This window comes from Bufo gargarizans, chromosome 1, assembly GCF_014858855.1.
Source record: "Bufo gargarizans isolate SCDJY-AF-19 chromosome 1, ASM1485885v1, whole genome shotgun sequence".
NCBI lineage: Eukaryota > Metazoa > Chordata > Amphibia > Anura > Bufonidae > Bufo > Bufo gargarizans.
In genome coordinates, this window is record NC_058080.1 from 223,975,963 (window position 1) to 224,002,603 (window position 26,641).

At 42.3% G+C, this 26,641-nt stretch overlaps 1 protein-coding gene across 1 annotated transcript; it reads right to left on the minus strand.

Annotated features, from left to right (window-relative positions):
• Positions 1-490: 490 nt before the first annotated feature.
• On the minus strand, positions 491-1,438 carry LOC122925978 (olfactory receptor 1019-like). Its single transcript, XM_044277371.1, has one exon. The coding sequence runs from the start codon at positions 1,436-1,438 to the stop codon at positions 491-493; it is 948 nt and encodes a 315-aa protein (XP_044133306.1).
• Between the last annotated feature and the right edge of the window lie 25,203 nt (positions 1,439-26,641).

The following is a 26,641-nucleotide window of genomic DNA, read 5'->3' on the forward strand; positions in this document are numbered from 1 at the left end:
TACCGATTTAAGCTTTACTCCAGGATTCAGACCTTCAGGTGCCTTATCCGACCACTTCCTTGATTACCACATTGACCTTTTGCTGCCTGTCCTGACCTTGGACCTGTTTAACAGATAAAAATTAACTCTGCCTGCCCTGACTGTGGCCCCTTATTGACTATCCCTTGGTGTTGGATCTAAGCAGCAAACTCTCGTGGGTCAGCTGCCAACCACACCAGGACTACTCCAGAAGGTAACCACCAGGTTACTCCCCTGCAGCAAAGTTCAGATTCCTGTAGATGGGTTAATTGGTGAATACTAGGGAACTGTCAGAATAATGCCCTTAGGTTTAGCCCAAAATCAAGCCAGGTCGTTGATACTATGGTTCCACACCCACTGAATGTAACAGTCAATAAGTGTGATGATAAAAAAAATAATGCAGGAAATTATTAATATTGTATTTATTAATTGGCACATATGTGTAGAACCACTCATCACATTGGAGGTTTCTTTAATAAGTCAATTTGCTCTTAAATTTTACAAATGCACTTTTAATTTCCTGGTTTTTTAAACTGTAAATAATAGGGTTTAGCACAGGAACTAAAACAGCATAAAGAAGAGAAATAAACTTGTCTTGTTTGGGGGTATAACTTGTTGTAGGTCTCATGTACAAGCAGATGATTGTCCCATAGAATATGACAACACACGTTAGGTGAGAGGAACAGGTGGAGAATGCTTTCAGTCGACCTTCTGAAGATTTTATCTTCACAATGGTGGAAATAATAAATATATATGAAACCAATGTAAGCACAAAAGCAGATGATAAAATTAATGATCCTTCAAGGTAATTAATCAACTCCACCTCTGAGGTATCACTACAGGAAATTTTTAACAGTGGAATAACATCACAGAAGAAATGGTCAATAATGTGGGATGCACAAAAAGACAGCCTAGATATAAGTACAGCATGACCACTAGGGTCCAAAAATCCAACACTCCATGCAGTAACTGCAAAACCAGCTAAATGTTTTGGACTCATTAGAGTCATATAATGTAGAGGGTGACAAATGGCCACATAGCGGTCATATGCCATGGCTGCCAGCAAGAGGACTTCAGCACAAGCCATAGCTAAAAACAAATACATCTGATATATACAACCCCAAAATGAGATTGTATTATTCTTAGTGATGAACATATGTAGAAGTTTAGGGAGAATACTGGAGGTATAAACTATATCAACGATTGAGAGATTCATCAAGAAAATGTACATAGGAGCATGAAGGTGGGAATTCAGACAAATAGCCCAAAAAATGCTAGCATTTCCAACAATAATGATAACATAAATCAACAGGAATATAATGAAGCCTAGGTATCGCAGCTTGGTGGCATTAGATAAGCCTTCGATAAAGAAATCAATTCCAATATAGTTGAGAGAAGTATCATTCTGGTAAGTGACCATTTGTAGGATACACAGAGCTCTGAAATGTAAATTTTGATCACTTTAAACAGCACATGAATTGCAGGTTTTTTTATATTTCAAAGAAATATTTAAAAATATTTGGTAACTGATTGAATAGATGTGGCACGATCTAAATGTATTTTTGTTATGTTTGAAAAGAATTGAGATAATAACACTGAGCTAGACTTGCTTCAAATATTTATCATTATAAACTAGGTTTAGTACATATCATGCAGGGCAATAAAAGAGCTCACAAGTATGCTTGGTGATACAATGGCCACCCAATTAATACCGGACAGAGATAAATCACAAAAATTTAAATTAGACCTGAATTGGTACCAGAAACAAATTTCTTAAAGAGGACCTTTCACTAGTTTAAAAAGTAAAAACTAACTATATCAGGGTCCCCCTGCACTTACTAGTATGTCTGGGCGCCACTCCGTTCGCCCGGTATAGGCTCCGGTGTCTGCAGCTCCTTCTTTTGTACTTGGTGGAGTTTTTGTATTAGGGTTGTCCCTTGCTGCAGCGCTGGCCAATCGTAGCGCACAGCTCATAGCCTGGGTCTTGCTGCAGAATCTGTTAGACCTCAATGTTATCCTATTGTTGTCTGTGGGACAAGCGATCAGAAAACATCACGTTCCAGTCCACTAAGGGGACTAAAATTTACTTTTCTAATTTTACATAAGAAATAAATAAAAAATAAGAAATAAACATAACAAGTTTTCCCATTTTTTTGTACACTTTCTCTCCCACTAAAAAAAATAAATTACTAAATGTGATCAAAAAGCTTTACATACCCAAAAATGGTACTAATAAAAACTACAGTTGGCCCCCCCAAAAAACAAGTTCTCTCACATAGCTCGGTAGACGAATTTGGTATGGCCATAATCGTATTGACCAGCAAACTAAGGATCTTATGTCATTTTTGCACAGTCAATGGTGTTATAGCAAAGCCCCAAAAACATTGGCAGAGTTGTGTTTTTTTTTTTTTTTTCAATTTCATCCCCAAAAAAATTGTGTCCCATTTTGCAATACCAGACATAGTAAATTAAATGGTGCCATTAAAAAATACAACTTGTGCCACAACAAAATAATCCCTCATAAAGCCATGTGAATGGAAAATTAAAAGTCTATGGTTCTAGGAACGTGGGTAAGAAAAAAGAAAATGCAAAAATGCAAATGGAGCAGGTCCTAAAAAAGGGATAGATAGATAGATAGATAGATAGATAGATAGATAGATAGATAGATAGATATTTCCAAAAAATTAGGCAGCACTCCAGATAAAAATGAAAGGTGATGACCCAATTTATTCCCAGGTATTTTTGTTTTATAGATAGATAGACACCATGTTAATCCATTATTGACATGTCTCCAGATGCCTGCAGTTTGCCAATTTTGCTCAGATTACATAGGATAGATGTCTGCCAAAAGAGATTCTAGTGCTAGAAAGTAATCCAAAATAATAATGCTACAGTGACACCGATTTATTATTAAATTTTCACTTAAGGATGAATTTATGTTCTCAATCCATGTAGAAACCAACATTTCTGCTAACATAATTTAAGTTGTTGGCCACTTTCTGGCTACTTGTGACCAATGTGTATGTAAGATGACTATATTGTAACTGCTAGCATAGCCATTGTTGATATTCTGTGCTGTTTGCTATATTTCATAAGCCATATCCCCTTGAATCTTCTATGTTGTCAACACAGAGGTCCTGTCCATAAGACGTCTGCTGATGGAGAGTCATGTGACCAGGCAAATCACCTCCATGTGTTTTTTTTTTTTAATTCAAACTCACTGCACCTGCACTAAATTCCCACCATTTCAAGATCAGACTGCAGGTTCAGTGAATTTGAACAGAGGAGACATCACATGGAGGTGATTTGCTTGATCACATGACCCTCCATCAGCAGCCATTTTATGGACAAGACACCTGTATGGACAGCACAAAAGACTTGGCAAACAAGGAGGTATACCTTATGAAATATAGAAAATGGCATAACATTTCAACAAAGACCATACTAGTTCGATATAATCATCTTACACACACATTTTAAGTATTTTTAAAGTGCTAGCATATTACTTCATGACAGTGTTGGTTTCTGGCAGACTCCTCATCAGTAGGTTTTTGCACAGCAATGGTACCCTCTACCAATGTAATGCAGGGAAATGCAATGCTGCTCCTTTAGAAGGAAGTTTGTCATCAGGAAATCCACAGTTGAACAAGGCACAATGCCTTGAAGGGCTAAACTCAGTTGAATGAAATGAGAACAAAGCCAGGTTCCTGCATAGTCATCGCTCCATGGCTCCTGGGCTGGCAAAGAAAACATGGGAAGCAGGAGAGCACAGAGTGACGTGCCCACCCTGAGGGCACTTAACTGCTCATTTGCATATGGATTAAAAGTACTTTTTCTCTGGAATGAAGCCACGGATCACCGACAATTGAACAGATCATTGCTAACCAGCATTACTAGTAACGCTGTTTAGTGATGATCTGGCGGTGTAAATGCACCACGATTGCCCAATGAACGAGCAAAATACTCATTCATAGGGTAATTGTATATTTTGTGCAGCACAAAAGATCATCGTTTCCCAGTTGCAGATCGTGCTGTGTAACCACGCTCTGCTGCCAGGAAACAACGAGACAGTATGGGGAAGAGCGATGGCATTAGTGAACGCTCCTCCCCATACTCTGGAGAAGCTGGAGGAGATTGCTGCATTCCTTCGCAACAATTCGCTAGATCGTCGCCCAGCGTAAAGGGACCATTATCATTACATTCAGCAGAGCCTGGTTTAACTGTGAATTTTCCTTTATATGTAAATGGTTCTGTGCTGCTCTAAACTGCGAATTAGGGTTCATTCACAAGACCGTATGAATGAGTCCGCATCTTTTCCAAAATTTTGCGGAATGGGTGCGGACCCATTCATTTCAATGGATGTGCTATCCACATCCGTAGTTCCATTCTGCAGCTCCGCAGAAAATATAGAGCAATTGCAGACAAGAATAGGCATTTTCTATTATAGTGGTGGCAATGTGCGGTCCGCAAATTGCGGCAGGCACACGGGTCGGTATCCGATGTGACTGATGTGCTATGAAAATCTGTGACGAAACAGTGGTGGTCCTTAATTCTGAGGACTGGCTGAGGTTTTAGCAGTGGGACTTTCAACAATTAGAAAGGGATGACACAATGCAATATTTTATCACTTATTTGATGAGGAATCCCCTTTACAGAAATTCCTTGCTGTTTCTGCAGAATCAATATTATAATTTTTTGCAATGTTAACTAAAATTTTGACTAAATCTGCTTGCAGTTCTGTATGTAATGAAGACAACAAGGAATAAATAAATATCACTAGCTGCTAAATATTTTAAAAATAACCTATTTGAGATTGATCATATGCAGGCTTAAATAATCATTTTGAGAACCCTCCATAAATGTATGAGTTATTTTGCTGATTATCTATGCTTTTCTTCTAAAACACATATTCAAATAAAAGTATATATTTTTAATTTGTAATACTCACAAAATAAAAAAATAAAACATACACTGTAAGATATTTGATGTTTCCATATTGGTAATTTGCTCTGTAAAACTTACCAGTGTCTCAAATGCTGCTAAGATAATTACAAGATTAATGATAGAGATGGCGTCCTCCACAGTCACTGTGAAGACTCGTACACTGTATAAGGCATCTTATTTATATTTAAAGTTTTGGCTGAAGTTTTCTGACAATGTGCCAATTGTTTAGTTAATTGCATCAGTTTTCATACTTGTTTGTTTGCATGTGATGTGATTAAACTTTTAGACTGTTTTAGAATTGATAAAATATTATCACATAAACCTACTATAACTTAAAGGGAATGTGTTATCAGAAAATGAACTATTGTTTAAATTTCATAGGATATGGATACCTTTGTTAAAAAAAAAAATGTTTACACTAATTAATTTATTATATGGAGAAAATCATTTTTCCAATTGGTTGTATTTATTTTTCTTTTATTGTTTTGCTTCCTATACACAGCAGGCTGCTCTCAGTGAGTTTACAGAGAATCCGTCATCTGACGGATTCTCTGTAACTCCCCCCGGCTCCACACGGGAGCGCACAATGTCTCTCCCCCCCCCCCCCCCAACAGGATAGCCGAGGATGCAGAGTGCTTGTGAAATTCTGCTTGAAACAGCAGATATAACCCCTTCCATGCTGTGGTCCTTAGGGACCACTGTATGGAAGGGGATAACCATCGGGCCGCTGCTCTACTATGGCAGCGGCCTGATACTTCAAGGGTTAACCCCCCCTTATCCCTCCACCTACTCTCCACCAACGATGCCGGACAGAACAGAAACACCCGCCCCCCCCCCCCTTGTACTTTGTGGAGGGGGATCGCATGGCGCTGCCGCTGGCTCCTATCCATAGGGATCGTACCCTCACTGCAAGATGTGTGATTGAAGTGCTAACCCCCACCCCCAGTTAAGGATGGCCGGCGCGGCTGACAATCGCCCAAAAAATTAAAAAAATATAGCTTTCAGAAAATGGAAACACAAAAGCATGATTTTTTTTTCAAAAATGCTTTTATTGTGTAAAATAAAAAATTAAAATTTACATATTAGGCATATTTGTGTCCATAACAACCTGCTCTATGAAAATAGCATATGATCCAACCCGTCTGATGAACACCATAAAAAAATAAAAAATGTGCCTAAAAAGCCCCCCAAAAATATGAGTGAAAAGAAAAACACTTTATTCACCCCTGTGGCATTTAGGGATGAGAGACCTTGTGTTTCAAGTTTGGCGTACAACATTCAAGTTCGGGTTAAGTAAGAATTCCGTTATGGATTCTGCTACCACAGATCATAACTAAGGGTCCATTTACACGTCTACATAATGGGTCCGCATCCGTTCAACAATTTTGTGGAAAGGGTGCGGACCTATTAATTTTCAATAGGGCCGCAAAAGATGCGAATAGCACACCATGTGCTGTCCGCATCCGCACTTCCATTCTGCGGCACGCCAAAAAAAAATAGAGCATGTCCTATTCTTGTCCTCAGCCATGGACAAGAATAGGCATTTTTATCATAGTGCCGGCCATGTGCGGTCTGCAAAATATGGAACGCACATGGCCGGTGTCCGTGTTTTGCGGATACGCAATTTGCATAAATGAACTTATGGTCGGTGGTAGCGAAATCCATAGCGGAATTCATATATAACCTGAACCTTGTATGCCGAACTTGAAACAACACTAGTTGCAATGTTTTAGCTCATATGAAAGGCTCTGTGAATGAGCTGAAAACATTGCGACCACAGTGGTGAATAAAATGTTTGAGAGTGCGGACATTTTTTTCTTTATATATAGATACATATTGTGACACAGTGAGGGGTTTTGTCTGGGAAGGCAGGTATCTTCCTCCCAACATGTGCGGCTGGGCTGGTTTCCAGCCAGGTGAGGTCAAAAACAGGACAGAAGTTTGAATGCCGGAGTCTGTATGTTGGGATCTGAGATTTTGTGCTGGACTGGAGGGCTGAGACCCATGTGCAGGTGGAACAGGCCCCCTAAAGCCTGCTGTGGACTACTGGAGGCAAAACTGCCAACAAGGTGACTCGTGCAATATGAACTTTCCATTATGTGTGAATTAACACCTGTGGCGAAAGCCACTTCACCACAGTGTTTTGGAGGGGGCTGTTTGCCCACCTCCTGCCCCTGGATTACGGGCCCTCTCATCAGCCAGGCCTCCTTTGTTAACAGAGAAAAAACTTTATCCAGCTCACCTCCCAGTCTTGTATAATCCAGATTCTGAAACCCTAGAGGTGTGACCCCGTCGCAGGCTGCAGGTAATTTGGAAGAAAGGTCTCAGATTCAAATTGGATCCACGTTAAAACTGCTTCTTTATTGGAACATCATGTAGACATGACAAACTGCCACTTAGTACAACAGATTGGCGTTGACGTGTTTCGGGTACTAGGACCCTTAGTCGTAACGTTGTTGTACAGTGAGACACCCCAATATAAAGGAAATAGGTAACCATTCCCCCAAACAATTCATGGGAGGCGGCATTAGCCCCATTGGTCGTCTCACTGTGCATCACACCCTGGTTGCCACCCACTCATTACCGAGTTGATGCATTACAGACTGTGCTGGGGCTCAACATAAAGGTTAACCCTTAGTGAACTCTGATCCAGTTCCCATGAACATTCAGTGGGAAAGGAAACAGAGAAAAAATCCAAAGAACCGCACAGTGTGAACACACCAACTCTTGCAACATATAAAAACATGTATTGTACATAACCAATACGGCCTTCACCCTTGTAACAGTATTTTTCTACTTGAAAGACCAATACCACGCTTTCTATTCATATTGTACAAGCGGAAACCAATAGTAGAACCAAAAGCTGAGGACTAGAAGGGCAAGCAAGAGGGATGGGGAAAAAAAAAATAAAAAAACTAAAAGAAAGAAACACAGAAGAATAGTGAACATAGGCACATATATTTTCTTTGCTTATTATTGGTATATGTACATTAGTTCTTTTTTCAAATTGAGGCCATATGAAACTCTGGTGTTAAGCCTAAAAATCCAGAACACCTCCCGTAGGAGGAGTTTCTTGCGATGGTCACCCCCTCTCTTGGGGGCGAAGACCCTCTCTATTGCGAAGGCTTTGAAGCCTCTTACTTGACGATCATGCATATGAATAAAATGTCTGGCTGCATTCGAGATGTTGAGTGCATTAGGGTTGCTAATATAATTTAAATGTTCCAGAAGGCGATTTCTGAACCTTCGGATCGTACTTCCAACATACATTAGGTCGCAATCCATGCACTGTATGATGTATACCACTCCTGCAGTGTTACAATTAATATAACTTTGTATTGGAAAGCTGCAGGAGTGGTCAGATCTGTCAAAAGACTTTGAGGGGGTGACATAATTGCAGGTCTTGCAGGGATTGCCCCCACATCTGGAGAAGCCCTTGTATCTAAGCCAACTTGACTTCGTGCTAGCTCCCATCCTATTAGCCGTGAAGAGGGATGGGGACAGCGAGCAGGACAATGTAGTGGATCTTCTAGAAACAATTCTGAGGCCTGATTTTAAGGCATTATATAATATTTCATCGTCATACAGAATTGGTAGACAGCCCTTAATTATGGAGCTGGTCATCATGGACAAGGATTCATATGGCAGCCAGATGCGGGAAATGTTAACGGACGCATCCACATACAGGGTACTAACCAGAGACCCACTCAGTGAATATAAGATTGAGTATATGTCCCTAATACAAAAGGGAAGAGATATGGGTGTTTTTACGGAAACAGAATATAGGTACCTGTGTGTGGATGCGCCCGTGACCCCAATTATGCATGCCCTGCCAAAGATCCATAAGGGTGTCCACCCCCCACTCTTCGCCCCATAGTGTCTGGTTTGGGATCCCTGACGGAGCGCCTGGGCAGTTGGCTGGATAGCATCCTCCAGCCACTTGTCAGGCGCACGCCGGGTTTCCTCAAGGACACAGCAGACGTGTTGAGAGCCATGTACAGCCTGAAATGGGAAGCGAACTACATATGGATCACGGCTGACGTTATAGCTCTGTATCCCTCCATCCCCCACGGGGTCGCCCTGCTAGCTATGGAGTACCATCTCCACAGGTACACGGGATGTGGCCCCAGCTACATAGACTATGTATGTGAGGTTACAGCATTCTTGCTGATTCACAACTACTTCATGTTCGTGCACTACCTACAGACACGCGGGGTGTCAATGGGGGCGATTCACAACTACTTCATGTTCGTGCACTACCTACAGACACGCGGGGTGTCAATGGGGGCGAAATTCTCGCCCTCGCTGGCGAATTTAACCATGGCATATTGGGAGGAAAAATTTATATATAGTTTAGATAACCCTTTTGAGCATGGATTGGTCTGGTACGGCAGATACATCGATGACCTGCTCATGATTTGGGCGGGCGGTGTATCTGCCGTCCCGGACCTCCAGGCGTACCTCAATGCCAACAATTATAATTTGCGTTTCACATGTACATCCAGTGAGACCACCATCAACTTCCTAGACTTGACGCTCCGTGGTTGTCCAGGGGAGGTGGTGCACACCCGAACGTATAGAAAAGAGGTGGCTGGGAACTCCATCCTGAATGCCAGGAGCCATCATCCCTTACACACTATCAGGGCGATCCCCGTGGGTGAATACACACGAGCAGCCAGAAATTGCAGTCTTCCTGCACTTCTGAATGAGGAATTCAATAAGGTGGATGTAAGATTAAAAGCCAGGAACTACCCCACCTGGATGCTAGAGAGGGGCAGAGCTATTGCACAGAGAAATAATAGAGGAGAAATGCTTTTTGGCAAAACAGAAGCACGAGGCAAACAGGATACCCCATTCAGGAAGGTGGGGAGGTATGGGGACAGTGACCAGGACAATGTACCAACGTTATCGCTGGCATATAGCAAGGAGTTCAATAAAATCAGCTCCATAATTAAGGGCTGTCTACCAATTCTGTATGACGATGAAATATTATATAATGCCTTAAAATCAGGCCTCAGAAATGTTTCTAGAAGAGCCACTACATTGTCCTGCTCGCTGTCCCCATCCCTCTTCACGGCTAATAGGATGGGAGCTAGCACGAAGTCAAGTTGGCTTAGATACAAGGGCTTCTCCAGATGTGGGGGCAATCCCTGCAAGACCTGCAATTATGTCACCCCCTCAAAGTCTTTTGACAGATCTGACCACTCCTGCAGCTTTCCAATACAAAGTTATATTAATTGTAACACTGCAGGAGTGGTATACATCATACAGTGCATGGATTGCGACCTAATGTATGTTGGAAGTACGATCCGAAGGTTCAGAAATCGCCTTCTGGAACATTTAAATTATATTAGCAACCCTAATGCACTCAACATCTCGAATGCAGCCAGACATTTTATTCATATGCATGATCGTCAAGTAAGAGGCTTCAAAGCCTTCGCAATAGAGAGGGTCTTCGCCCCCAAGAGAGGGGGTGACCATCGCAAGAAACTCCTCCTACGGGAGGCGTTCTGGATTTTTAGGCTTAACACCAGAGTTCCATATGGCCTCAATTTGAAAAAAGAACTAATGTACTTATACCAATAATAAGCAAAGAAAATATATGTGCCTATGTTCACTATTCTTCTGTGTTTCTTCCTTTTTTTTTTTTTTTTCCCATCCCTCCCCCCCCCCCCCTTGCTTGCCCTTCTAGTCCTCAGCTTTTGGTTCTACTATTGGTTTCCGCTTGTACAATATGAATAGAAAGCGTGGTATTGGTCTTTCAAGTAGAAAAATACTGTTACAAGGGTGAAGGCCGTATTGGTTATGTACAATACATGTTTTTATATGTTGCAAGAGTTGGTGTGTTCACACTGTGCGGTTCTTTGGATTTTTTCTCTGTTTCCTTTCCCACTGAATGTTCATGGGAACTGGATCAGAGTTCATTAAGGGTTAACCTTTATGTTGAGCCCCAGCACAGTCTGTAATGCATCAACTCTGTAATGAGTGGGTGGCAACCAGGGTGTGATGCACAGTGAGACGACCAATGGGGCTAATGCCGCCTCCCATGAATTGTTTGGGGGAATGGTTACCTATTTCCTTTATATTGGGGTGTCTCACTGTACAACAACGTTACGACTAAGGGTCCTAGTACCCGAAACGCGCCAACGCCATTCTGTTGTACTAAGTGGCAGTTTGTCATGTCTACATGATGTTCCAATAAAGAAGCAGTTTTAACATGGATCCAATTTGAATCTGAGACCTTTCTTCCAAATTACCTGAGGCCTCCTTTGTTCACAAAGGACTTGTACTAACTTGAACCCCTGTTCTAATTCGTGCCATTTTAAGATGTTAAATGTCTATGTGTATTGTAAAGGGTGGGACATTGTATATGTTGAGTAGTGAGGTCTGTTCCAATTCGTGCCATTTTAGGATGTTAAATGTCTATGTGTATTGTAAAGGGTGGGACATTGTATATGTTGAGTAGTGAGGTCTGTTCCATTGCCTCTCTGTGTGTATTGGCGATGTCCCTTTGTCCTGAGAGATAATTGAATTACGTCTCTGTTGTCTCCAGGACAGAAGACTATTGTGTATTCTCCTGCCTGTGATGATTGCATCAACCCAGTGTGAGGTAATTGTATCACAGGCAGAGGAGAGGATTTAGTGTGGGAGTGTCTGAGTGTATTGTACATGGTTATTGGCTGTTTTTACAAAACCCTGTGGGTAGTAACCTTGTTGGAAGATGTGTATAAATCAATGCTTGTGTGTCCAAATAAAGAGTTCCTGTTTTACCCTTTACCAAGTTGAGGCTGGTGTTTGGGTAACTGATCGACACTGGGGGATTGCTATACGCTGAAGATTTGCTATACTCCCCTGGTATAACTACTATCTCTTGTAAGAGCTGTTCCTGCTCTCTGGATGTAGGAGAGGTTCACCCACTGGAGACTGGAGCCTTGTCGTAGGTCCAGGGTGGGTAGGAGATGGTAAGACCTCAACCAAGCTTCAGCGGTTCGTGGGGTCTGCAGTGCGTACGGTGTCAAGTGGAGTGCTTGGAGTCCTCAGAAAGCACTAGGAGCATCTATCAACGGAGGTACCCGGTCGGGGTGCCAGGAAATCCGTTACAACACCAAAGACTGCAAAGTGACGTGTTGTTTTATGCAACTGCCGCAAGTGTGAATAAACACTGAAGTTTGAGTTAAGAACTTGTATTTTGCTACTGTACTGCGTCCACTTACCCTATCTACCAGAGAGAAACCCCACAATATATATGTCATTTATCAAACTGGTGTAAAGTAGAACTGGCTTAGTTTCCCATAACAACCAATCAGGTTCCTCCTTTCATTTTTCACAGCTTAATTGGAAAATGAAAGGAGGAATCTGATTGATTGCTATGGGCAGCCTGGATTAGGCAGTGGCTGAGGGACAGACAACAGAGGGTTGTAGTCAATGGAGTATATTCAGACCAAGGTCTTGTTACCAGTGGGGTACCTCAGGGATCTGTTCTGGGACCCATATTGTTTAATATCTTTATCAGCAAAATTGCAGAAGGCCTCGATGGTAAGGTGTGTCTTTTTGCTGATGACACAAAGATTTGTAACAGGGTTGATGTTCCTGGAGGGATACACCAAATGGAAAAGGACTTAGGAAAACTAGAGGAATGGTCAAAAATCTGGCAACTAAAATTAATGTTGATAAGTGCAAGATAATGCACCTGGGACGTAAAAACCCAAGAGCAGAATATAAAATCAGTGATACAGTCCTAACCTCAGTATCTGAGGAAAGGGATTTAAGGGTCATTATTTAAGAAGACTTAAAGGTAGGCAGACAATGTCACAGAGCAGCAGGAAATGCTAGCAGAATGCTTGGGTGTATAGCAAGAGGAATTACCAGTAGAAAGAGGGAGGTTCTCATGCCGCTCTACAGAGCACTAGTGAGACCTCATTTGGAGTATTGTGCTCAGTACTGGAGGCCATATCTCCAGAAGGATATTGATACTTTGGAGAGAGTTCAGAGAAGAGCTACTAAACTGGTACATGGATTGCAGGATAAAACTTACCAGGAAAGATTAAAGGAACTTAACATGTATAGCTTGGAAGAAAGACGAGACAGAGGGGATATGATAGAAACTTTTAAATACATAAAGGGAATCAACAAGGTAAAAGAGGAGAGAATATTTAAAAGCAGAAAAACTGCTACAAGAGGACATCGTTTTAAATTAGAGGGGCAAAGGTTTAAAAGTAATATCAGGAAGTATTACTTTACTGAGAGAGTAGTGGATGCATGGAATAGCCTTCCTGCAGAAGTGGCAGCTGCAAATACAGTGAAGGAGTTTAAGCATGCATGGGATAGGCATAAGGCCATCCTTCATATAAGATAGGGCCAGGGGCTATCCATAGTATTTAGTATATTGGGCAGACTAGATGGGCCAAATGGTTCTTATCTGCTGACACATTCTATGTTTCTATGTTTCTACTACACAAGTTTTGATAAATCTCCCCCACTGTGTACTTATATGTGTTGTGGCAGTTGAGCTGCCTAAGTGGCCATATGATGGCCATTGAAATGATGTATTTCACCCAGAGGAGCCTGGGTGAGAACAGGAAGGACTGGGAAAATACGTTTTTCCCACTGTCTGCAGCAGCTAGGCTGATAATTAGGAGAATTAGCATCCATCTCCTCAATAAGGGCTCCCAGTCTGGGAAAGGAGAAGGCTGCACCAAGACCTGTGGGAGCCAGGACCTTCTAACCCTGTGTGGGGTAAGCACTTTGTTCTTTTGGGGAGCTGGGTGATAGACCCAGATCCTGATAGAGAGGGAAAATACTGTATAGTCAGTGGCCAGACAGCCGAGGATTTATGTTTATGCTTTATGTTTTGGTCTGCTGTAAAAAGTGGCAATAAAGCTGGCCGTGGCCAGTTTGCACCCAAATCTGCAGTGTTGAAGTGACTTCTTGAGTTGTGCCAACCGTCTAAGCGGAGAAGACGGCGATCCTGGAGAGCTAGGTGACCCCAAGTTGTCACAGTGTACATAGCATTATGTGTCGTCACACTATACTAATCTGTGTGGGAAAAGTGACCACTCACTGTGCGGACTGCACACAATACTGTGCTCAGAAGAGAGTGCATGTAGGGAGAGCTGTCAGTAATCAGATCTATATCCTGCTTATAATGCCATGGTTCTGACTGTAGATCGCTGCACTAACGTCATCATCAGAAATATCTATTGTGTCCACAAATAATGGACTTTCTACAGAATGGAAAGTGAGACATAGATCTGCTGATTACAGGCTGTACCGTACTGTAAAACTCACTATGTTGTGGATTGTAATTAAATCTTACTACCAATTTACTTACAAGTTCCAGCAGCCTATGGCCTCATGCACACGGCCGTGTTCCGCGGCCAAGAGCGGTCCGTGGTAACACGGCCTGGATTCCTGTTGAGAGCACGAGCGCACGGCGTCATTGGTTGCTATGACGCTGTGCGCTTCATGCCACCGCTGCACTACAGTAATACACTATACGAGTGTATTACTGTAGTGCAGCGGTGGCATGAAGCGCACAGCGCCATAGCAACCAATGACGCCGTGCGCTCCTGCTCTCAACAGGAATCCAGGCCGTGTTACCACGGACCGCTCTTGGCCGCGGAACACGGCCGTGTGCATGAGGCCTATCTGTAAGTGACTGCTAGCTGTGCTGTGTAACAGGGTGTGGGGGCGGGGCAGCCGAGCTTGTGCTGGTGCATGTGAAATCCGCAGGAACGCCCACAGAGCCTCACAGGAGATGAAAGGCCTGAGCAAAACTCATAGAAGAGTATTTCTGAGTGCATGTGAAGCAAAGCTGATACCAGTAAACAAACAAGTGCAATTTTATTATGTGCTGCATTACGGTAAGCTATGGGGTTATTGATTTTTAGTGCACAAAGGTCTCCATAGCCTTTAACATGTTTTTAAATAATTTTTTATGGTTATTTTAAATTTTGCATGTCAATATCTGTATATTTAAACCAAAACCCGGAAGTGCGCCTTTCTGGTTGTGCTCCCTCCCTCCTACTGGTGAGAATCGTGGGAGCCAGGTGCAGTGTGCGGCAGCCTCTGTCCTCTTGAGTGACAAGAGTCTGCCGCACATTAATTCCTATTGAGCCCCTGTCTGTGGCAGGGCTCCAAAGAAATACATTGTATTTATCATACACTCCAATGCTAATACATTGGAGTGTATAAAAAAATCAATCTGGTGATTGATTGTTATAGTTCCCTATGGGAACTATAAAAAAGTACAAAAAAAAATGTTTTTAGAAATATAAAAAAATATATATATTTTTAAATTTAAAGTTCAAATCCCCTTCTTTCCCATAATCAAAATAAACAATCAATAATAAAATAAACATAATAGGCATTTCCGCATGCGAAAACGCCCGTACTATTAATATATAAAAATGTTTATCCAATACAGTGAAACGGAAACAAAAGTCAAAATTGATGATTTGCTGTTTTTTATTGCTTCACCACCCACACATTTTTTTCAAATAAAAAGTGATCAAAAAGTCATACAAACCCAAGATGGTAAAAAAGTACAGATTACCCCCCCAAAAAAATTTGCAATCACACAGTTCAATACACAGAACTACAAAACAATTGTAGGGGTCAGAATAAAAAGAAAAAATTACTTTTTTTTTTAAAGGTTTTTCTTATTTTTTTCATTATTAAAATGCCCCAAAAAACTGTACATACGTGGTATCACTGTAATTGTACTGACCTGGAGAATAAAAGTAAATGTTTTACCACACAGGGAACACCGTAAAAACAAAACCCATAAAACTGTTGTGGAATTGTGTGGGGTTTTTTTTATTCAGTTTTACCCCATTTGGAATTTTTGTCCAGCTCCCCACTACATTGTATGCAATAATAAATAGAATGCAACTTGTCCTGCAAAAAAAAAAAGCCTTCATACAGCTATGTGAACGGAAAAATAAAAAAGTGAAAAATAATAACACAAAAATGAAAAAACATCCGGGGCTGAAAAGGTTAATATAACCAGAATCATCTCATAGAAAATCAGGAAAAATTCTCTCCATAGATTCAATACAGTAAAGACTCATGTACACAGGCATATTATAGATCTATTTTGCATGAATTCATAATACAATGCCTCTACCTTTCTATAAGTTCAAACTATATATGCTTTATATTAGTGATGAGAATCATAAGCAATATTCGTATTTGCAATATATCCCGAATTTTTGGCCTAATATTCGCCATAAATTCATACATTTTTGAATTCGTGATCTCCAGTCATTATCGGAAAATATTCTCGATACAAAAATTTACCATACGAAAATTCGCAATCAACACTACTCCTAAAGTCAAAGATATTGCAGCCTTCTCATTGGCCCACAAGCAAGAAGCAGAGAGGGATCATGGGTACTGATGAAGAAAAATCTAGAATATTCGCAATTACGAAGATATAGCACTCACTATATTCTAGGCATTGGCGAATTCTCGAAGTGCCAATATTTGCCATAAATATTCGCAATTAAAATATTTGCGATCAACACTACATTATATTACAGATTCCATGAGAATGTGCAATGAAAAATGTGTCATGCTGTAACAGCAATAGCCTATGCTGTCCTTTGTTTCAGTATCCCAGAAAAGACCCACCTGATGGGCACGGTTGGGCAGCATGCTGTACAGTTCCCAACCCTGGCTTCTGAACTAAGATGAACGAACTGGTCGAGTTCAAGTTTGCCAAATTTTTTAAAAAGTTACGGTCAGGCCAGAATTGGTTTGGAACTTCAGGCCAAATCAAATTGGCTCTAAATTGGTATATAACTGGAAATTGGTATATGACGCCCTCTAATCTACTAGGACACAAAAATTTTAAGAAACCAATTTTTCTCTTTTTGTTAATTGTTCATGAATTTTAGCTTTTTCCCTCCCCCTCCACAAGCTCTTGAACATACCGCGTCATTACGTGTTAAGCTTTTCTATATCCCAAAGCTATTGAAAACTGTCCCTTATCAGGGGCAGATTGTGTTTGACCTGTAGGATACCAGCACTGTATCTGTACAACACTGCAGGACGTGACTAGAGTCCCAGCAGCTGTACATATATGATGCAGATTGGGAGGGTGCAGGAGCTGTTATTACCATTATCACTGATGATGTCACCACATGATCATGCTCAGCGTAGGTCCTTCAGAAGGTCTTTTCCACTCGAGAGGAGCGGACTGCCTCTGCACGAGCAAGTGGATGAGGTGAGTATTTTTTTCCCCGTTCTTTCTAAGATAACTTTAGCTGCCATTTTAAGAAAAATGATTCGTTACCACAAAGCTCGAGGAAATTTGGCTTTCTGGTGAATCAAATTTTTTCAATTTTTTCAATTGAATTCTGTTTCAGATACTATTATTCAACACTAATGGTCAACATTAAGACCTGGCCCTCCTTAGGGATACAGACTGAAAGATATTGGTTGGCACGCTGGCACTGAAATAATAAAGACTTCCATCTTATTGGTGTTAAATTACTGTACATTCACGGCTGATGTAGGAATAAATAAATAAAACTGATGCAGCATAAGTCTCCCTGCAGTCTCCCTGCACTTTCCCAGCATTTTAGCGGGGATGGCCATCTGCAAATTGTCTGGCTGCACGGCATTATGGGTGATCTTGTGTTCCCCGACTTCTTACTTTCACTTTGTAACACGTGCAGCCTCCTAAATCGTAAATTTACCGAATTCTGCTTTCAATGCTTCACTTCGCTTAACACTAGCGACGAGCCTAGACAAAATTTCCCTTTTAATTGGGAGCTTCAGCAGTGCAATGTGGATGTGGAAAAGGTAGGGTAATAAGAGGCACATGGTCACAATAGTAGCGGCAGCAGATGCATCCTAGCATGGAACATATGATACAAGTCAGTAGGTTGGCTGTCTATGTGGTGAAATCCTTTACAAGATGACACTGGAGACTGGACAAGAAAGATGAAAGAGAATGTTGGTGGAGGAGGTGGATAAGTATATTCTTTGGGAGCCGTCCCGAAGAATTTGTGGATAAGGTGGATTGGGAGGTCAAAAGGACCTGTCCTGGCCATGTTGCTGGAGTGCTGCTCCGCCATGTGTTTTGGCTCCTGATGCCATGCTGCTGTTAGAGATAGGCTGAGTGTCCATGAGTGGAGGAGGCAGATAAGTGTCTACTGTGTGAGCTGTCCCAAAGAATATGTGGATAAGAAGGGTTGGGGGTGTCAAAAGGACCTGTCCTAGCCATATTGCTGGGGTGCTGCCTTGCTGTATGTTATAGCTCCTAGTCTCATGCTGCTTTTGGAGATGGGCTGAGTGTCAGTGCATGGAGGTGCCTTCTGTGGGAGCCACCCCAAATAATTTGTGGTAATGGGGGTTTGGGGGGGTGTTAAAAAAATTGTTGTGGCCATGTTGCTGGGGTGCAACCTCTCCACTGCTGCAAAAAATAATTTACCCAGTCGGGCATGAAAGACATGCACAGCGAGAATCACAAGGAGTGGTCCACATTCTCTGCCATGTGAGAGTACAAAGCGCTAGTCCAATAGTACTGCAGTGACTGCACTGCCAGCAATGTGGCCAGGTGGTGGTTCAATTTGTAGACAAGCTAATTGCTGGTGGAGAAAAGTTTTTTCATGGCCAAACATTCAGTTATAGTTGTCTCACGATGAAGCTAAGGACAAGGAGTCTGAGCAGGAGAAGAAGGTGACGACGAGGACACTGTATTGCTTGGGGATGCGAGATGGCTGCCATAAAGAAGACCAGGAGAATGAAGACACACTTATTCTGATTGGGAATGCTGGCCAGATGTAATTCCCCAAATGATCCAGTGATGCCACCTCATGTGCTGGAATAGAACTCTGGTACCTATAATTGTGTTGGCACACCTACACCCTTAATTTTAATCCTGCAGATATTGCACATTGGCTGTGGTTTTGTGTGCCCAACTTGTGGAGAAACAAATTCCATATGGGAGTTGCTCACGTAGAGCTACATACAGCCAAGCTTGGCTTAGATCTCTTACACTGTGGGTGGGTTAGGCCCAAAACGTAAGTGACATCACCAAATCCTAAAACAGATGTGGCCCTGACTCTGCTTTGGCAGGTATGTTGCCTCTCCTCTTTATCGCTGCCACCACTACCCTCCTCCACTGATGTTGCTGCGTCCTCCTCAGCACCCCGATCCAGCTCCCAGGTGCGCAACCTCCTTTCCTCTTATATCAGACTGAGATATCATGGTGGGCTTCTTGGCCCCCTCCCCTGCTCTGTATTTTCCCCGACTGCCACTGTCACTGACCCCAATGACAATGCTGTGGCTACAAGTGCCACTATTACCACCACTATCATCACAGCTATGCATGGGATCCCCACTTTCCTCCCCATCCGCCTCCTCAGGGCAGCCCAAACGGTAACTGCTCTCACACAAGTTATAAGGGAGACTTTCTTGATAGTATTGAAGGTGAATATTTGAAAAGCAAATTTTCGCGAATATCGGCACTTATATTAGAATATAGTGCTATATATTCGTAATGACGAATATTCTCTTTTTTTTTTAACACAGTACACATCAGGTGATCATTCCTCCCTTCTTCTAGCTTGTGGGCCAACGAGGAGGCTTTGTCAGAGCTTAACAACATCCCTAGCAACCAATAGAAAAGTTGCCTACCCCTTACTATATAAGAACCTCCCCAGCAGCTATTTTCTAAAGTTTATTGCAGTTATGAAAGAGACAGCAGTGTCGTTGCTGTGCTCTGTACATTGTTGTATTACATTAGACAGTTAACTTATAAATCTAATTCAGATAGTTAGGGGGATATAGTCAGTGTAGGTTAGATTGATCTATAGTGTAGCTGATATTGCCGAAAATTCGCAAGCGCGAACATATTGGAGCACTCTATCTGCATATAAAGCTATTCTAATGTTCTGCCATGCCAACCATTTTCTCCAGTCTTAGGAAACTTGTACCAGCTTGAAAAATGTAGCATAAGTTACCCACGCCGGTATTTCACAAGCATTACGCAAATTTTTTAATTCGCGAATATATGAAGAATATTCTACAAAATATTTGTGAAATATCGTGAATTTGAATATTGCCCCTGCCGCTCATCACTATTTCTTGACTGCTGTAGGGTGGGGTGTGGTTTTCTTGCCACCGTCTTAGGAAAAAGGAAGGTGCCCCACTAGAAAGGGGCAGTGAAGACAGAAAATATTCCACTGAAAACCTTCTCTGTGACTGCAAGGAAGAGTTGCAGGAGGAACACTGTGACCCCGGCTCCACGGCAGACTCAGAAGTCAACTCCACACCATCCTGCTACTACAGAGATAAGGAGTGAGCCATCAAATCCACAATCTTATCCTCTTTCTCCTCAATGATAATGTTGCGAGTGGTGTACCCGAGTTCATATTTGTAATTTGAAGCATTAATGCTTGTGTGACGACCTATTGTAACGGCAAATGCATGAGGCTAATTAAGTTTCGCATTACTGGCAGCCATATTAACAAAGCCTCATTGTAGGCAATACATTTTATCACCGTATGGAGCAGCAGGTTACGAGTTATGGTTAGAAATGAATTGGGGTTAGGACAGAGTAGTCTGAATCCGGTTCGCTCATCAGTATCCCCAAGCAAATATTACATTTCAACTAGCGTAGAGACACTCACACACAGATTTTGGCCTGTTATGTCACGTTATTGCTCAAAAAAAATGTGTCTGCTACCCTGTGTATTGTAAGGCACATATATGCTGTTTTCCCAAACTTTAACTCTCAAAAGAATTACATTTGAACTGTGGAGAGATGAAACAACATGGACTTTTGCCTACTATGTCATATTATCACTCACAGATATTATCATCCAGTACCCTTCACATTATAAGACACAAGTATGCTATTTTCATAAAGTTAAACAAACGGGGAAAAAAATTGCAGATACCCTGACACAAAGTTCCAGCACTGTGGAGAAAAACTGCCAGACGGGACATACTCGCACAGAGCTAGCAGCAGCCAAGCTTCACCCTGTTTTTGAACATTTTGAGCTTGTGTCCACAGTATCAGCATCATCACCATTTGTCAAGGTGACCACAGTAGAATCAGATCTATCCCTGCTAGTCTTTTTGGAGATTTGGGTGATACACGTACGTTGCCTCTTCTCTTTATTGCCACTGTGGCCACTACCCTCCTCCTTTAATGTTAGCTTCTCCTCCGCACCCTGATCCTACTACCAGGTCTTTCTAACACACCTCATCATCATCATAGTGCTTACCCTTCCTGTCACTATGTAACACCCCAGAGTTATGTTACTACACACCTCTACCCCGCTACTATCTCCTAAGAGCCTGTACATTGTCATCTGATATGATTTTGCTTATGTCTTCACAACTGTGCATTTAAAACCATGCTAAATACAAATTTCCTTGTAATTTTCCATATTCACCAGCAGGTGGCAGCAATGGATTGGTAAGGTATTAGTTTCAATTTAGTATATCTAGGCTGGAATGGTTTCTTCCAGCTTAGCTCCCCCTCTGTGGAGGTGTGGACTGTTCCCACATCCTGCACCTAGGGTGGAGAAGGAAGTTAGAGTAAGTGTAGCCCACCCCCTGCTAGGGGTAGGGCGTGTGTGTAAGGAGTCCCTCTTGATAGGGAAGAAATCCAGGATCTTGTCTCGGCTGAGACAATGATCAAATACTCAGACTGAGCCTTGCAGTCTCAGCTGGATGACAAGAAAGCAGACAACCTCCAGAGTTCCAGGACGAAAGCATTCCCTGAGAAACCATCTGAGAGTAAGTCCAGAGACCTAGGAGAAGCCATTCCTTCTCAGCTTGTCTGTCCCCACAAAGCAGTAGATATAGAGAAGCCCAGAAGATACATTTCTGCCACATTGCAGAGCTACTAAGCAGATGTCTTATCCTGCAAGCTCCAGATTTATAGTGCAGAAGATTTATTCCTGCCAACCATTGCCAAAACCTGCTGGGACCAAAGACCAAAGCTGTATTCTGTTTGGATTCAAGTTATCTTTGGTAAAGAAAAGTTTGAACTTCACCTAAGGGGCTGGACATCATTTCTGCTGCAAAATTCCTCTATCTAATTCCCTATCACTACACTCAAATTTATTGCAAGTGAGCCAGGAGCCAGGAGTCCAGCCATACCCAGGTAGGAGACACCGTTGACACAATTATCACCACCTATAGAGACATTATAGTCAATTACACCACTCTGGCATTCCTAACCTGGGACGTGCGTTATAACACCTTTTGAGGACCCTGAGCACACTGCAATTGGCGTCACGGACAAAACATAAACTATTATCTACACTTTACCCAGCCATTGCATAGTTTGTCATCAGCGTATACCCATATCCTGCTCTCATTGCAACTATCAAACTGTGATATGTCATTGTGGGCTCCTTGGTCCCCCATCTAGATTCCCTAGTCTGTATTTGCCCTAGGTGCAACTGTTTCTACCACTGCCCCTACCACCACCACCCTGGACACACGCCACTACTACTACTACTACTATCATCATCACAAACACAGCTGTGGGTGGGGTTCCCCACCTTCACCTGAACCTCCTCCTCAGGACAGTCCAAACACTGATGCTGACTGTTCTCACATAGGTCATCAGGAGGACTATCTTGTGTATCTTCCATTGCACATGGGGTTTTCTTGCCTCTTTTTAGTAAATAAGAAGGACAAAGTGAAGACAGACATGATGGAAGTGAAAGGCTCCTCTGGGGCTGCAAAAAGGAATTAGCTAAGCCCTGTCTCAAAGGCATTGTGTCAGACTTAAAGGTAACATTGACATCATCCTGCTGTGACTGAGAGGAGGAGTGAGCCATCCAGTCCACAGTGTCCTCTTATTTGGCCTCAATAATAATTTAGCACCTATCAGAAGTCAGGGAGAACTGTGGCCTGCTGTTACTATTACTACTAGTGACCTGGCAGCTGGTGCTGCTACTGCTGTTTGCACTACTACAACCACCCTTCTTCTAACTCTTGGATGATGAGGCATGGGTCTTTTATTTTCCACACTTCCATTTACCAGACATTGTATTAAGAGGCCTATTAATTCAAAGTCACATGTTTGCTACATAGATTATTACCCCTTAGTGAACCACCCATATGTGTTTTTACGCTGTCACTAAGGGGCCTTAGGCTGGAAAAGAAAATGGCGTCCCAGTCTAAGCACTGCACGGGGGACACATGAGAGCCGCGGCCCTGCTCTAACAGCCTGGACCGTCAGGAGTGCCGATCCAGGCTGTTTAATACTTTACATGCCGCGGGCAATGGCACCCGCCGTATGTAAAGTGCTGACAAATGTGATTGCGGGTGCCGATGTGTGTGAAGGCTGGCAGGGGTCTGATATAGGCCCCAGACCAGCCCTCAGTAATTTCCAGCAGGCTGCGCCTCTCTGGTCAATATTAAAATAGCATTGCTATTAAAATGCATTGCATTTTAAAAGCAATAAAAATACTGAGGTCTGTTATAGTTCCCTTGTGGGACTATTTATTGGTAAAAAAAAAACGTAAAACAAAACTAATTTATTCAATAAAAAAATCCTATAAAAAAATTCCTTTTTTTTCCCCATTGAAAATATGCTTTTCAATGAAAATTTTGCAAAAACAATTATCTTCCCCATATGTTTGGTATTGCCACGCTGATAATAAATCATACTACATAAATATCATGTAAATTATTCCATACGGTGAACGCAGTAAAAAAAGAAATACAAAAAAAAGACAGAATTGCTAATTTATTCTTAGTTGCCACTGAAAAAATGTGACCAAAAAGCACCATTTACGCCAAGATGGTACCAATGAAAAATACAAGTCATCCCACAAACTCAAGCCCTCACACAACTCCATAGAAAGAAAAATAAAAAAGTTATGAATCTTGGGATGCAGCAATGCAAAAATATATATATATTTTTTTTAAATGGGGTTTTATTGAAAAAAGTAGTAAAATGTAAAAAAAACTATGTATTTGATATTACTGTAATAGTACTGACCCAGAGATTAAAGATATTATGTTATTTATACCGAAAAATGAACGGCGCAAAATTTATAACGTAAAAACACAGTGGCAGTATTGCTGTTTTTCCCATCTCCCTCCCAGAAAGAGTTAATAAAAGTTCATCGGAAAGTTATGTGTACCACAAAATGAGGTCATTAAAAACTACAACCTGTCCTGCAAAAACAAGCCCTCATGAAGCTATATAGACAGAAAACTAAAAAAGCTATGGGTCTTGGAACGCGGCGATGAAAAAAGGAAGAAAAGCGCTTGGTCAGTAAGGCCCAAAACAGGCTGCTCACTAAGGGGTTAAAAGTGTTTGTTTTTTTGTTAGTTTTTTCTATAATTCCCAAACAGAGGCACAATAAAATGTATTTCCTCTTCAGTAAATACACTGCTCACTGGTATTGACAATTTGCAATGGTAATACATTGTTCTGAATGAAACTGCTATATTAAATCAGCTACTGCATTCACTAAAACTGCTCATATATTGACACAACACTATGCAAATGAAGCTGGTATATTGATACACTGAAATGCCCAATTACAAATTGTAGCTAAATTTAAACTTTATTTTTATAATTAACAGAGGTGCAATTAAACGTGTCTTGCTTTGAATACAATGGTAAAATGTGATGAGCTGTGGGCCAGAGCCAGTGGGATGTGAACGACATACATTGGCCTTTACCATAGCTACAACTCCATACATCAGCGCTGACATGAACTCTACCAGACACCGAGAGGCCCAAAGACTGGCCCATCTTCTGCTCAACGTGCGTGTGCAGGGTTGGTACACCTTTTTAGGAAAAGTAATGTTGGCTTTGGATTCTCCATGTTGGGTGGGCACAAGCCATCAGTTCTCTGAAATGTGCAGAGTCATCTACATGGAAAGGGCAGGACTGTAGTACCAGCAACTTGGCCGGGTGTGCATTCAGCTTCTGCACGGTTAAATGAGTGCACGCATACTGTTATCTTTTTGCAATCACCTTTGTGATTTATTTCTGTCAAAGCAAGTGATAAGGAGGAGGAGCATCAGGAGCAATAGACAACATTGAAGTAGATGGAAAAAAAAGACAGCTTCCTTCTGCTGACGTTGACAGTCCCTGACTGCTGGAGAGGGGGTGTGGGCCGGTGGGGGATGCAGCGGTTGCTGCATTAGGCTGTAACACTAAATGAGTTTAACAGTTTTCCCACACCACTTTATGGTGATGCTCCATGTGTTGACGCAGGACAGTCATGCCAACATTAGAACCTTGGCCGTGCCTCACCTTCTGCCCAGCTCCCAAGTGCGAACGGCTACCTCATCTGCATATGTTTTCTCATCATTTGTGTCATCCTTACCTGTCTTGTGCATGTCCCTGACCTCTCCCATCCGACTGTAATCATCGGTAGTTGCACACCTAAAGGAGTCCACAGTAGACCTATCCTCCAAGTCTGTGCTGGCCTATAACTACTGACTGTCCTCACAAAGCTCATCGTTGCTGAAAAGCGGAGCAGAGACGGCTGCTATCATTACTTGGGTAGCATAAGGAGCAGCAATAGCAAGAGGAAGGTTCAAGAAAGGTGAGGGCATAGAGGCAGTTCCTGGGCCATGCCAACTAAGCGTGGTGTCAGAGGAACCCACCGATTCCTGGCTGTGTGTATCTGTTGTCACTTGAGATGATGTTGAAGCGAGAGTCAACCATTCCAGTACAGCTGAATTGTTGGTCATGACCGCTGGATGATAGTGGCAGCTCTCGCCTGTTGCTGCGGCTGCTACCACTACCCCTTCTTCTCTGGCTACTTATGCAGGCTATAGCAACATTTTTGCCACTGTCCATTCCTTCCTTTGGCGGGCCCAGGGAACTGTCTGTAGGCCATAGTGTACAGTAACTGTATAACTAAAATAACGGTGTAATAGAACGTGAATCACGGGGCAATATATGACACCTGCCTTTAAAGGGGTATTCCCATCTCAGACAATGGGGGCATATCGCTAGGAGTGGGCAGCAGTGGGACCCGCACCTATTACGAGAACAGAGAGGGGAGAGCTGTGGCTGGAGGACCCCATATTTCCCGGGGTCCATCCACCACCTAGCGCTGCTCCCATAGAAGTGAATGGGAGCGTACCGTGCATGCACGGCCCAGGCTCCCATTCATTTCTATGGGGCCGACGGAAATAGCGCTCAGCTATTTTCCGTGGCCCCATGAAAATTAATGGAGGGTGGCTGCACATGCGCAGTGCGCCCTCCTTCACTTGCGGGGCCCCGTTCTCGATTTATAGGTGTGGGTCTCAGCAGTGGGACCCACACCTATCAGACAATGGGAGCATATCCTAGTGATATGCCCCCATGGTCTGAAATGGAACAACCCCTTTAATACTGAAGCACACTAAATGTATTGCTAAAATAATGTAGTAATTCTGAATGTCGGTGCACTAGAACGTGATGCACACAGCGATTATATGATACCTGCCTTTAATACTGAGGCATACCAATGGTATCACTAAAATAACGGGTTAAATCTGAATGTTGCTGCACTAGAAAATGATGTACATGGCGACACACTGTTCCTGCAGTCTCCCTGCAGTCTCCCTCTCCAATATTTTTCTATTAATGGTTTTCAGCAACACTGTTCCTAGAGCATGAGATCTTGCGACATCTCTCTCTATGCTCAGCTCACAGGACAATAGCGGAGACCACGCGGGAAGA

What these genes read in the sequence shown, in the direction of transcription:
- LOC122925978 (XM_044277371.1), bottom strand. Translation starts at nt 1,438, where the DNA reads ATGGTCACTTACCAGAATGATACTTCTCTCAACTATATTGGAATTGAT.